General features: G+C 32.9%; 1 protein-coding gene across 2 annotated transcripts in view; it reads left to right on the forward strand.

Moving 5' to 3' along the window:
* The first annotated feature begins 1704 nt into the window (after positions 1-1704).
* Positions 1705-13133, forward strand: part of LOC149548414 (protein IN2-1 homolog A-like) — a 147302-nt gene continuing 135873 nt past the window's right edge. For both annotated transcript variants that reach the window (XM_089792488.1, XM_089792489.1), the window contains exons 1-3: positions 1705-1860; positions 2463-2615; positions 3174-3242. In XM_089792488.1, coding sequence (XP_089648614.1) covers positions 1814-1860; positions 2463-2615; positions 3174-3242 — 269 coding nt within the window. In that variant the 5' untranslated portion in view covers positions 1705-1813. The remainder of the gene's footprint in view (positions 1861-2462; positions 2616-3173; positions 3243-13133) is intronic.

The raw sequence follows: 13133 nt of genomic DNA on the forward strand, positions 1-13133 counted from the left end.
AATCTCGGGCTTCCCGACTCCATCACACCACCAATGTAAACTTAGAGGCCGAAGCCAAAATTAATTATCATTTTTTGTTATATTTAATTATTATTATTTATTAAGCTCAAGTAGACTCAAACCCAAGACCTCCCCAAGAAGAGGCTCACAATTTACCATTGTGTTGTAGGCTCTTGCCTAAAAGTAAGTAGTTTTATTATTGTGTAATATTAGAAAAAACTTATTATGTAGAAAATTTTATTTATTTTTGATCGATAAACAACTAAAGCCTTTTATTATATTAATTTAATAAAAATAAAAATACAACAGAGTGTCTCCATTCAAATGGGCACTGGTAGGAAAGAATAGAGAAGAAAACCTCTAGTCTTGCTTGAGACTATAGTCCTTTATTATTACATTATTAAAAGGGGCATACCCCAGTTACCAATTCCCAATTTTTGTTGTTGAGTACAATATAAATGACTGATTACTTTTGTGAGTTATACAAGCTCCAATGATCTTTATAACGATCATTTGAACTCTTCAGTGTTTGAGATGAGAGTGACTGCTTCGAACAAATCTATATATAATTTATATTTGACTCTTCTTTTGTAATCCTAGATGGAGTGATAACACCTAGCCAACCTGCTGATCAATAATGCAACTCAAAATGAATGTTAGTACTATTAATTAAAAACATTGATTTTGATATCCCTGAATTCTTGGCTGGAGATTCCAATGTTTCTTTCCTTTAACATTATGTCAAAGATTACTGGTCAGTATTACATTTTAAGAGCATTCTTAAAACATATGAGTGAATTTTTGTCAAAGTTGTATATGAGCTTGAGATGATGAATGATGTTATTATTGTAAAACCCTAAAAGGTTAAAAGTGCAACCATTATCTGTAGTGCAGAGCGGATTCACCTCATTAAATCAAGGAAACAAGTGCGTAATTCGTTAGGGTTTATAGGATTGATTTTTTCTATGGGAACCTTTGCCGTGGTGTGAAAACATATTTTCTTTTTGCAAAATTTGTTTGTAATGAAATACTAGAGTTCTGTTCGAATTATTAGGGATTCGTCCGAACTACCAGAGTTCCGTTCAAATTCCCATTAATTGGTCTTGAATGCTTCATAAAGGACTGTCTTTATCTTTGTTCTGCTATAAATTATAAGGATGAAAATGGGAATGGAAGATGATTTTTTTTATATGTGATCCTGTCTTTTGCTAGGTACATTTGTTTAATTGAGTGCAGATTATTTTCAAAGATCATTAAGTGCAAAATTATTATTCTAAAATAAATTATAGATTATTTTAAGATATTTAAATAAAATAAAATAATTAACATTATATCAGTATGTTGATTGTGAACTAAAGTTTTATTTGTAGACTTATTAAAACTTTAAATATATCTTATGATATATAGCTCACTTAGATATATGTTATATATAAATAATAATAATTATATAAATTTTCAATAAAAATCACAAATGAAATTAATTTAAATAAAATTATTAAATATTCTTAAAATATGAAAATATTTGCTCACAATTGAATATTTAAATTATGCATCCTAAAAACCTCCTTGATAGACGTAGTATCTCTTTAAAAAAATTATTTTGCATAGACTTATCAAAAATCTCAATGAAATTTAAAAATAAAAATAGTCTATAATTTGTTGAAATTAATTTTTTTAAATAAGTAGTTAAGAAAACTATAATAATAAAAAAGACACTCTTCGCAACGGGAATGGATTTCAACGACAGCCGCACATAATATTTAAATCAGATACGCTCAATTGGACAGTTGACAGTAGCACAAAGAGCCGAGCCATGGTCGTAGCACTGAATCATCTCCGTCCCGTTCCATGCCTCAGCCCGTAAGTTTTGTTTCACATTTCAATTGTAATTTAATTTGCATTTGCGTATTCTACATGACTGGCCTTCAACGCCCACAATTGAATTCATTCTGCTACTTGCCCAACATTGATACCAAATGTACCAAATAACATTGAAAAAAATGGCAGTTAAATATAAAAAGAAAAGGAAAAATCAACTAAAACTGACCGGTTGCAAATTCTGTTCTATTCCGATCAATGCTGGCTTAGATTGTCCCTGAAAGCTTTAGCGCCAGTGATAACCCCGTCTCTTTGTATTTATGGTAGGTTTGTGAAGCTTCTATTTCCCTACCAAAATCTGAAAGCTAAGCAAAGTTATATACTTACTGAAAGCCGCAGTGCCAGTGATTAACATCTCTCTTTGTATTTGTGGTTGGTTTGTGAAGCTTTTGTTGTTCTACCAAAATGTGAAAATTAAGCTAAGGTGTGCGTCCATTATATTTCAACAGTATGCAATATGGTTTAGAGTCTACAACACGAACATTGAAATATATTTTTCAGGTGTATCTTGTACTGCTACAGCTGCCCACTTAAAAAGCCACTGCTTCTCTTTTTTCAATATCTGACCAAGTTATCAATGACAGGAAAAATGTGAAAATAAATTACCGGGGGTTTTCTCAACCAATCTCATTCGAAAATAGGAGACAGCAAGGGCATCGATCTCCTAGACTAGCAAGAATCTCGCCCTTCAAGCTTCAATGTACAGCACCAATTGCTAGTCAAAATGTGGCAGCCAGGTGAGTGCTTTATATGAGTTTTTCATGAAAGATGAATGCATATAAATTGAAACCATTCTCGGCTGCCTGTTACATTTTTATGAATAAGCATTCTCAGATGATTGGTGTATCTTAATGCATACAACTAAAAATTGTACTCTCAGATGATTTTTATAGCTTAATATATATAAATTAAAAATTATATTTTCATAGGATAGTTATTTCTTAGGGCATATAAATTAAAAATCACATTCTCAGTTAATTGTTGCATCTTGATTTGTCTTCACGAAAACCATTCCCAAATGCCACATGCACATCTACTGGTGACCATATTTTAATGGAATATAGCTTCCCTCTAGCTACATACCGTGACCATATTGAAATGGAATATAGCCTCCTTCTAGCCACACGTCTTCTTTCAAAATATGTTCCCCTATCTGTCTGCTTGTCATTTACTTGTTATTATGGCTAGAAGGGTCTTGTAATACGTTTTGTTTCTTCTATTTCAAAGTTCACTGATTACAATGGTATGATTCTTACATAGATTACTTTCTCACACTCTTTTTTGTTTGACCTTAGCATAGAAATTGAACGGATTATTTTTGATTCCAAATCAGAGCCTCCACCAATATTCGATGGAAACATAAGGTATGTAATGGATGCTTTCTCAGGCATTATAACTTGTAGAAAGGAGCACAAGCTTAAGGAGATTCTGTAAATAAGCATTAGGTTCTGACTGTAATTAGAAAACTCATTATCAAAAGAAATGCCTATAATTGTTTGTTGTTATTAATTACCATAAAATGATTTGCTGACACACTAATTTTTTGAGTTAAGCAGATAAGGAAAGTTTGCCTATTTTTTTAGATAGTGTCAACCATATAAGTAATAATCTGCAAAAGTCCCGAGTATATCTGATTAATTATAAACGCTAAATTTTTTCGCTGAAAAAATTCCAATTCATGACCTTTTTGCATTTGAAGCGCATAAAAATCATATTTAAATCCCTAAAAATGGCAAAAAACATAAAATAGTTTTGCAAAAACCTATGGAACCTAGAAGGAACTCGAGAAATTGACGAATCACTCAAAAATAGGGCTGATTCTAGAATGAAAGCGAAGTCAATGCAGAGTTTGCGTGGAAATAATATGTTATGTGTCCTTTTGGTTTTCTTTTGACCTTTGGAAACCCTAAATAGAGGAGCAGGAGGAGCAATGGCGATCATTGACCGAATTTTAAAGGGCCTCAATCATTCCAAATCATGGTGTGTAATAACCCCAATTGGGTATACCTTTGTCAAACATCAAATTCTTCTCTAATTCAGTTGTTTGACATTTCGTCAAACACTTTGCAAGCAAGCTCTAATACCAATGTAATATCCCTTGCAATTCTGATTTTAATTTTCTGATTTCTTAACCTGAGAATTTCGTCAAACACTTTGTACACAAGAGATATATTGCAGATCTAAATTCAGATTGCTTTCTAAATGCCAAACTTTAATAAATATGCTTGCAAAGAACTCCAAAACATCTAACAATGAAGATCCAAATGTTTTTGTATAACACTGATTACAAATAAGGAAATATGCATCTGTAACAATAAGACATTAGGACAACGCCTTTTATGATGTTCAATGATATTCTAATCCTTTCTGACAACTTTTCATATAAGATTCTGATATAAATCAGATTACAAAACTTCCACAACTGATTTCTAAATCCCTACAAATGCCGTAAGATATTCAGATCTAATCTCAATGCAATGCAAAATGTAAATGGATAGGAACCTAGAAACCGCTCAAGAAATCTGGATTTTACTGTAGCGAGTCACTGTAGCAGCGGCGACACTGCAGCAAATCATTGTAGCCATATATGATTTATTCCTTCAATCGTACTCCACAATCTAGCCCTAGGCCACAAATTTGGCACAATGAAAAGACTAATTTGTCTTCTCCAATAGTTGTAACCCCTTGAAGGATCTTTCACCAATATGATTGAATATAACACTTATATGATGTCCTCCCAATACCAAATTCACTGGGTATTTCACCAATTCAAATGGAGGCACACAAAAGAACTTCGTTCTCTAGTGGCAAATGTTGAAACCCTTGGCTCCACAAAACTCATCAAATGCAAATGACAATAATCAGATGATAAGAAAAGAGTCTCTCATGCCCCCTTTATTCTTTCCTTGTGGGAGCTCACTTAATTTTCTCTCCAGTGTGGGATAAAAGATATTCTTATATTTTCACTTTAGTATAATATTATAATATGAAATTATAATATTTTTACTCTATTATAATATTGTAATATGAAATTGTGCCCCATCATAAAGTGTCAATCCCTAATAAAACCCTCTAATCACCATATTAGCCTACGAGGATCACAATAATAGGCTAATCCTTTAAATTTTGATGCTGGCAAAAATGGGGACATCACATGTTGGGCATTTGAAAGTGTTTGAAAGCAACTAATGAATTTGCGCTTTGTGTAAATGTGAGCTGAGGTCTCCACATGCCTCACCCAATGGATCCTTATGCGTAATTAATATTATACACTAGTTTGAAAATTTTAGCTATTGTGAACTATTATAGATGGCCATTTAGTGGGGAAGCAACAACCCCCTATAGTTTATAAATAAAATTACAAATTAGTTTCTAATAAAATTACAAATTAGTTTCAACTTTTGAATTGTTATGATTTATAATTTATAATTAATATATTTAATTTTATCATTAACATTTTTTTTTTGATTGGTAAATGGCTGAAGCCTAGATTAGTTATTGTTATTTATTATAATTAATTATTTTTTTGATGTGTTAAGTGAATTCAAACTCAAGACCTCCCACATGAGAGGCTCACAAGTTACCGTTGTGTTGTAGGCTCTTGCCTAATTTTATCATTAACATTGGTCTTGACTTATCGATCAAAAAAAAAAACATTGGTCTTGACTTAAAATAGTAGTTGCCAAAATCAATAGCTTGCTAATCTTTTACTTTAACTAGACAAATGTCTTTTGTTGAATTCTATCCCATATAAAGGACTTACTCATTGCCATTATGGAATTTAAAGCATTGCAACTGTGTATTTGATTTGATAAGCTTCCTCAAATATTGAACTACCCTACAAAACTCCTTGCCTCAATCACAAGGGAAGTCTTGGTTCACTTCAAAATGCTTTCCAATTTTAAGTAGCTAGATCGCTTTCTGAAAAAATTTGATCTCAGTTACTTTGTAGGCTTTGCTAAAATTTGATCTCAGACTTACACAACTATTTGGCAACTTCCCTCTTTAAAAGTCTGATAAGTTTTGATTTCAGTTACTTAATAGACTTTAGCTAATATTTGTTCCCAAACTTGGACAGCTATTTGTTGACAGCCCTCTTAAAAAGTTTACTGAATATTTGCCTATGTGATCATCAACATAAACATAAATGATTTTTTTTTTCTGCAATTGATTTTGATCTCAGGTTCTTCCTACACTTGGCTAATATTGGATCTTGCACATAGGCAAGTATTTGGTGATTGCCATCTTTAAAAGTTAGTTATGCAATCAAAACTATAAATATAAATGACAAAATCTATTTTCTACAAGTCATGAGTTAATTTCTATTTTATTTTCTCTCTATGCTATGTAAATGCCTTAAAGTTTAATAAAAAAAATAGTTTCTCTTTTTCTACATTTTTTTGAAAATCAAAAATTTTCCTATTTTTTCTTGATATTTTTCCCATTTTTTCAAAGAATCATGTACTTTTGGTTTGCGGATTATTTTCCCAAACATTTTTTGCTCCTATGGTGTCCATTGTCAACAACCTTATATACCATCTCGTTCTTCTTTAGAGAATCTTATTGTAGACATGTTATAAAATACTTATGCTTTGGCTAGCCTGGATATAGGCTTGACCTAAACCTCCATTACACTCTTCGAGAATCCCAGAAAGAGCTCCTGAGAAAATTGGAGTACAAATAATGACCCTGCATATTTAAGATCTATTAAGCTCAGTCTCTGCAAATGTCCAGTCATCTGTAGTCTCAAGCAGATCAAAATCAGTAACAAAAATAAGTGCCAAAAGAATACCATCAGCATTTTCGCAAACACCATTAGGATAAAAGAAAAAGATTTTCAGACATCAATTCTTTACTAGGATAACATCAGCATTAAGCTGAAAACATAATCAATTAAGAGGATGCCCAGCTGCCAGAGTTATGCTATTGGCTATGTTCATACTTTCCTGTGAGCTTACTCACACTCTCAGTTCATTCACTATTTCCTTCCTAACATCAAAAAGATCAAAGAGTAAATCGACAAGTCAAATCCTTTAGAGCCTGAAATTCCTTTGTTTTGAGACAACAGAGAGCCAACATTGGCTGTATCTGTCTCCTAGACAACTTCCAACCTCTCTTCAACTCTCATTGAATAATCCAATTTCATTAGCAGCTTCTCATTGACATCCCTAGTTTGCATCATTTCATGTACCTTATCTTTCTGGTAGCTAAGATCTTTTTCATGTGATATTGATTTATCTATGGCCACCCTTGCAGGACGACATTTTTTCCACAAAATTTAAAGGCCCACACATCAGTACAATTACACTAGATCCAACAAAGACCCCAAACAAATTTTGTGCTTGGGGCTGCTCACCAAGAGATAAGAGCCCAAAATCAGAAGATAGTGAATTCAAAGGTAGGTAACTGCCAAAATGGAAAAACTCTCTCTTGATCTATTTTAAGGATTCGTTAGAGGGAAATCAAATTTTTCTTACACTAGGCGAATACAAAAGCTTTGATGATCATTTAGATTTCTGCTATTGCAAAATTATTCAAGTTTCAATATTTCTTCCCGAATATTGGTTGGTCTCAATGGAAATTTTTTTGCCACCTCATTCACCATGGTTGCATAGTCAAAAACATTTTTGCCCCATGGTGGTTGTGTCATCTTCCAATGCAAGACAGTCAATGCCAGTTCACTATCCCCTTCTGCCACCTCCTTTTGAAGTTGTTCCATCTTCTCTATTTCCTCAAGCTGTTTCTCTCAAACAAAGCTTTCTACAGCTCCTCTTTATTGTCATACAAACACTGTCCATTATTTGGTCTTTCTCTTGATGATACCATAGTGAATACTAAAGAGAATGGTATGTCAAACAAGGCAGAGTTTTTATACAATTCCCCTTTCTTCATACAAACACTGTCCGCTATTTGGTCTTTCTCTTGAGGAAGATCCTAACATCATGGTAAGTACTAAAGAGAACGGTAAATCAAACAACATGTCGAGCTTTGACATTAATCCTCCAACTACACTACACTCTTGCAACCTTTTTCTCTTTAATTAACAAACATTTAACATAAATTTAGTATAGCAAACAAAAATGATAGTAATGAGAAAAATCATTTCAAACAAATGGAGTGGATGGCTTGTCAATAACTATAGACATAGAAGAAAGATTTAGAACCTTCTCATCAAGTCAATTAGTGATCTTGTTGTTTCCTAGGGATGGGAAAACCTGATTTTAATTTGAAAAAAAAAAAATACTAAATCTCAACTATGGATTTTCCATGTTGCTATTTTTATAGAAGAGTCTTATTCCCTTCATACAAGTAATTGGCTGTGATCCATGTAATAAGAACCCCTGTTTTTTTTGAGATATTTGATGCAAGATATGTACTACTGAAGAGTAACTTGCTGATTTAGCTTCAGATTACATGCATGATAATAAATCCACATTTGCAATTGCACTTAATAACAAACTAGAGGAAGTTAGGGCACTCAATAACAAACTAGAGGAAGTTGGGGTTCGTCATCATCGCCACTCAATTAGGTACATTGCCAAATAAAATATCATAGTATTACATGAGAAATTCTTTCTTCACATCAAACATATGATAACTTAATAATAATATCAAAAGAGGTATTAGGTATATTACCATATACAATATTATACCATTACAAGAGAAAGTCTTTCTTCACATCAAGCATATGATAACTCAGTAACAATATCAAAAGAGGTATGAACAGCAAACTGAAATCAGACTTCTGATATAAAAATCAGGCCTGAAATTATCTTAAAAAAATCATTAAAGTCTGTTCATAAACATTACAAGCACTAAGGAAGGCATAATATAGACTTGGGTGATAATTTGCAATGATATAATATGTCACTAACTGCTCCATGTCTCCTCCAGCATTATTTCTTTGTGAACTGAAGTATTAAACTCAGTTTTAGACCACTTTCCAATGCTCAAATAACAACCTTAACCTTTCCTTACCATAATTATTTCAAATTTTCACCAAAGATAGCAAATGACTACTCAAAATGTATCATCCAACAGGAATACTGAGAATAATTACCCAGAATGGTAGCAGGTCTGACCACTGTAATATGAGCCAAAGTCGATTCCCAACAACTCAGAGAAAGACATCAGCACTCAAAAATACCATCTGATCAACCAAACTTAAAGAACACTTCAAAAAGACTCACACCACACTGAACTCAAGAACCCCGCATCAAAAGCTTAAGAATATTTTTATCTTTCTCAAATCTAAAAACGCCCACTAAGCCAAAATCACTTTAATCTTGAACCACGAACACGAACTAGCTAGGACAGGTCTCTCACCACTGAAACTAGCAAGACAAGAAGAGGTTTTTTTGTCCTCAACCAGCAAAAGATTCACACCACACCAAACTCAAGAAACCCATCAAACACTTGAGAATATTTTCATCTTTCTCAAATCTAAAAACTCCCACTATGCCAAAATCACTTTAATCTTGAACCACGAACATGAACTAGCTAGGACAGGTCTCTCACCACTGAAACTAGCAAGACAAAAAGAGGTTTTTTTGTCCTCAACCGCTAAAGACTCACTCCAGAGTCCAGACCGAACTCAAGAAACCCACATCAAATGCTTAAGAATATTTTCATCTTTCTCAAATCTAAAAACACCCACTGAGCCAAAATCACTTTAATCTTGAACCACAAACATGAACTAGCTCATCACTGAAACTAGCAAGACAAGGTAAGGTTTTGTTGTCGTCAACCAGAAAAAGAAGAATACCTTGAGCTCATTCCTGCAATTTAACATAATCTTCACAATATTCAACCTAAGAAGAATGAGAGCAAAAACTCTATTTTATAGAGTTTCAATGAAAAGTTAGGGAAACATCAAATTAGGGTATCTCCAAGAATAAATTAATAAACTTTAGCCCTTTGAATATTTCACTTTAAAAAAAACTTAAAGTTGTCACTATCTAGGCATGGCTCAAGGGGGTCATCTGAATAGTTTATTACACTTAAAGCAAGAAGTCCATATAAATATTTAAGTGAAATATAGAATAATATTTCATATGCTTTGTAAAACTTGAAATTGAAAACTTTGCACTTTGAAGTTGAGGAAAGGTTGAGATTGAGACTCGTTTCCCAAAATAGCATTTACTATAAATAATAACATGCTAAAAATAGTCAAAACAATCTAAACTCTAAAATTGAAGATACTGCCTTCTGAAACTAAGGAAACTATGACTGGGACCTGTCAGATATATCACTAAAAATAGAAATATGCTAAAAATAAAATTGTTCCACAAGAGTTTTGAAATTGAAGATGCTTCTCATTGAAGGTGAGAGGAGGCTGAAACAATAAACAGCTGCCAAAAATAGAAGTTACTATAAATAGTAACTGCTAAAATTGATGACTACTACAAATAGTAAGTGATCCAAAACTCTCAACTAATCGATCATTGTCCAAATCGATATGAAGTTTAGGACAAGTTGTTCGAAATCACTCTAAAAAGTGTCATTTATCTCCATTATCTTTTTGTTTGAATACACTAGCAACATTGGAATACCCTTTTGATTCTACTGACACCAACCCAAAATAGCAACACTGGCTACACACAAGAGAACCAAAAAATGGGGACATTACAACCCACCTTTCCCAAATATTGGTTGTCCTCGAGCAATGCCAAAGAAATTACACAATCATCAAACTAATATATCTTATAACCAAGAATGATCCTAGTGTCCCAAGTCAACTTAGGATATTTGTAATACCATCTTCTGCAAACACTGTCTTGCAAGGTACCTAAATACATGACCCCCAGAAAACATCTTGAAAGAAGAACAATTAAATAGTACACCAACTTTATTAACTCCTTACAAAGATGCTCTCTAAATGAACAAAGCTAGAACACCATAAGAGAAAACTCCAGTAAGCCAACATTTGCTTTCTAATCTTCAACTATTGAACTGCAAACTTGGGTTCCAAATTAGTATCATAAAGGAACCACCACGCTGACACTGTACCACTTTGATCATAGTATGAAACACTTCCTGTTGTGGTGTTTGAGTAAGATCCATAATTACAATCCCAATAACTAACATGATCATAGGAAACTAAAAGAAGTATTTGCTCAGCCCAAAACCATAATCCTTAGTATATCTCCTCATGAAGTCTTGACTTTCGAACAAGAAATATATCTATCATAGACAAGGAACTAGCAAGAAAGATCTGTCTTTAACCATGGTTACTGGGAGATCCGTCTCCCCCCTAAAAGTCGTGTCTCGGAGACCGAGACGTGTCTCAGAGACTTTTCGCGTCTCTGGAGACCTCAAAAAAGGTTGGAGACTTCACGACGAAGTCTCTTGAAGTCTCCCTATCTCCTAATCCAAAAAGTGAAGTCTCCCCGAAGTCTCCTGGTAAAATATAAATGTAAAATATAATATTAAATAATTTTATATATTTTAGCCCTCTTTTTAATATTTTTAATACAAAAATTAAGACCACCGACAATTTAAATGATTAAATCATTTAAAATATTTTATTTAATAAATTAATAACTTTAAAAACATTAGAAACACTTTAAAAAAAATATTTTTATTCAACAATTTAAATGATTAAATCATTTAAAATATGTTTGGAGAGTGATGATTTTTTGGAGAGCATGATAGCTGAAGACCTTGAGATGGATGGTCACAACCTTGTGGAGTAGATGATAGTACCATCGACATACTAATACTAGATATATTTCTGTTTTTTGTTTATTGTACAAAGTGTTCATTTTTGTTTGCATATCAGCAATTCAGCATCAAACTATACTTTTTTGAATTTAAAATTTGAATATGTAATGATAATCTCAGCAATTATCAATCTGATATGATGGTGATCATATGCAATATTCGAAAAACAAATGTCTATGAGATACAATATTGTGATCATGTGAGTTTTGAAATCTTTGACTCTATGAGTCTATTTTAATTTTTAATGTGACATTACTATTATAGTATTACTATTTTCAAATTTTGTATTTACTTTTAGTATTAGACTCTTTAAACTATTAAAAAAAATTAAAATAAAATAAAATTGCCGTTTGCAAGTACCCCCGTCTCCTATTTGAAAAATTGCCGTACCAGTACTAGTACCAGTACCGGAGACCTCGAAGTCTCCCCGTCTCCTGGTGACCTTGCCTTTAACTAACTCTGAAATCAACTAACCAAGTAGTGCATCTGTGGTCAACAATTTGAATCATATTACCAACACATAACCTCCAAGTGTCAATGTAACATACCATTTTTACTATGCTGAAAAATAGAGAACATATTCTAGAATTATAACTGAATGACATTAAGGAATTGAAAAACCATTACATCATACAGAAATGAAACTATTAATTGAATTTGTTATACAAGATATATAATCAGAATTTAAGCAACGACTATATCCATTTCATATGAAAGACAACTAATTTAACTTCCATAACTAACTTCTACGATTACATTGTGAAAGAAACAAATCAATTTAACTATAATTACAATTTTACATTTCAAAGTAACATAAAAGTATGTACAAGTGAAAGATTTAGAATTCATGCATGAACTGAAATAACTGTCGATGTGTTCTGCATACCTTGACATCTAGTGAAGAGGAGAAGCATTGACATAGGCTTAACCTCCCAACCGTGGACCTTATCATATCCTCACACAATCTCTTATGAGAAAGGCCCTCCCTACCTCGGGTTAGGCTTGGGGCACCATAGTCCTGCCATCCGAACATTTCGTTGTTAGAGTGCCGCTTAAGCAACAGACAAGGTTGAGGAATTCCTCCATCAACCTTTCCCCTCTTAGCTAGCACTCCTGACCTATAGTGATAATTGTGGCAAGCATGCCGCTAAATTACCTTGGCCAAGGATTTAGATGTGCAAATGAACAACCCCATCACCACCGCTCAACTTGACAACTGAGTATACTTTGGACAATGACGAGCCTGACTTGGACTAAATAGTTTTCCCTTTTTCTTTAGATATTCATGCTCTTTGGTTACTGATTCTTAGTTTATTTCTTGCACGGATACCTCTCCTCTTCACTCATTTATACTCAACCCAGCTGGTCATGGGTGCATCCTGGGAGATATGCTGGTATCTATGTATTCTTTATCATTCAGAATTTATGTATAAAAATCTGATTCTTATCTAAACTGGTATATGCATAATACTAGTGTAAAAGTCAGATATATTCTTTGTGAAATATAAAGAAATATTCTTATACCAACATTT

The sequence above is a fragment of the Cupressus sempervirens genome, chromosome 7 (genome assembly GCF_028749045.1).
Source record: "Cupressus sempervirens isolate cs-2001-9-10 chromosome 7, ASM2874904v1, whole genome shotgun sequence".
NCBI lineage: Eukaryota > Viridiplantae > Streptophyta > Pinopsida > Cupressales > Cupressaceae > Cupressus > Cupressus sempervirens.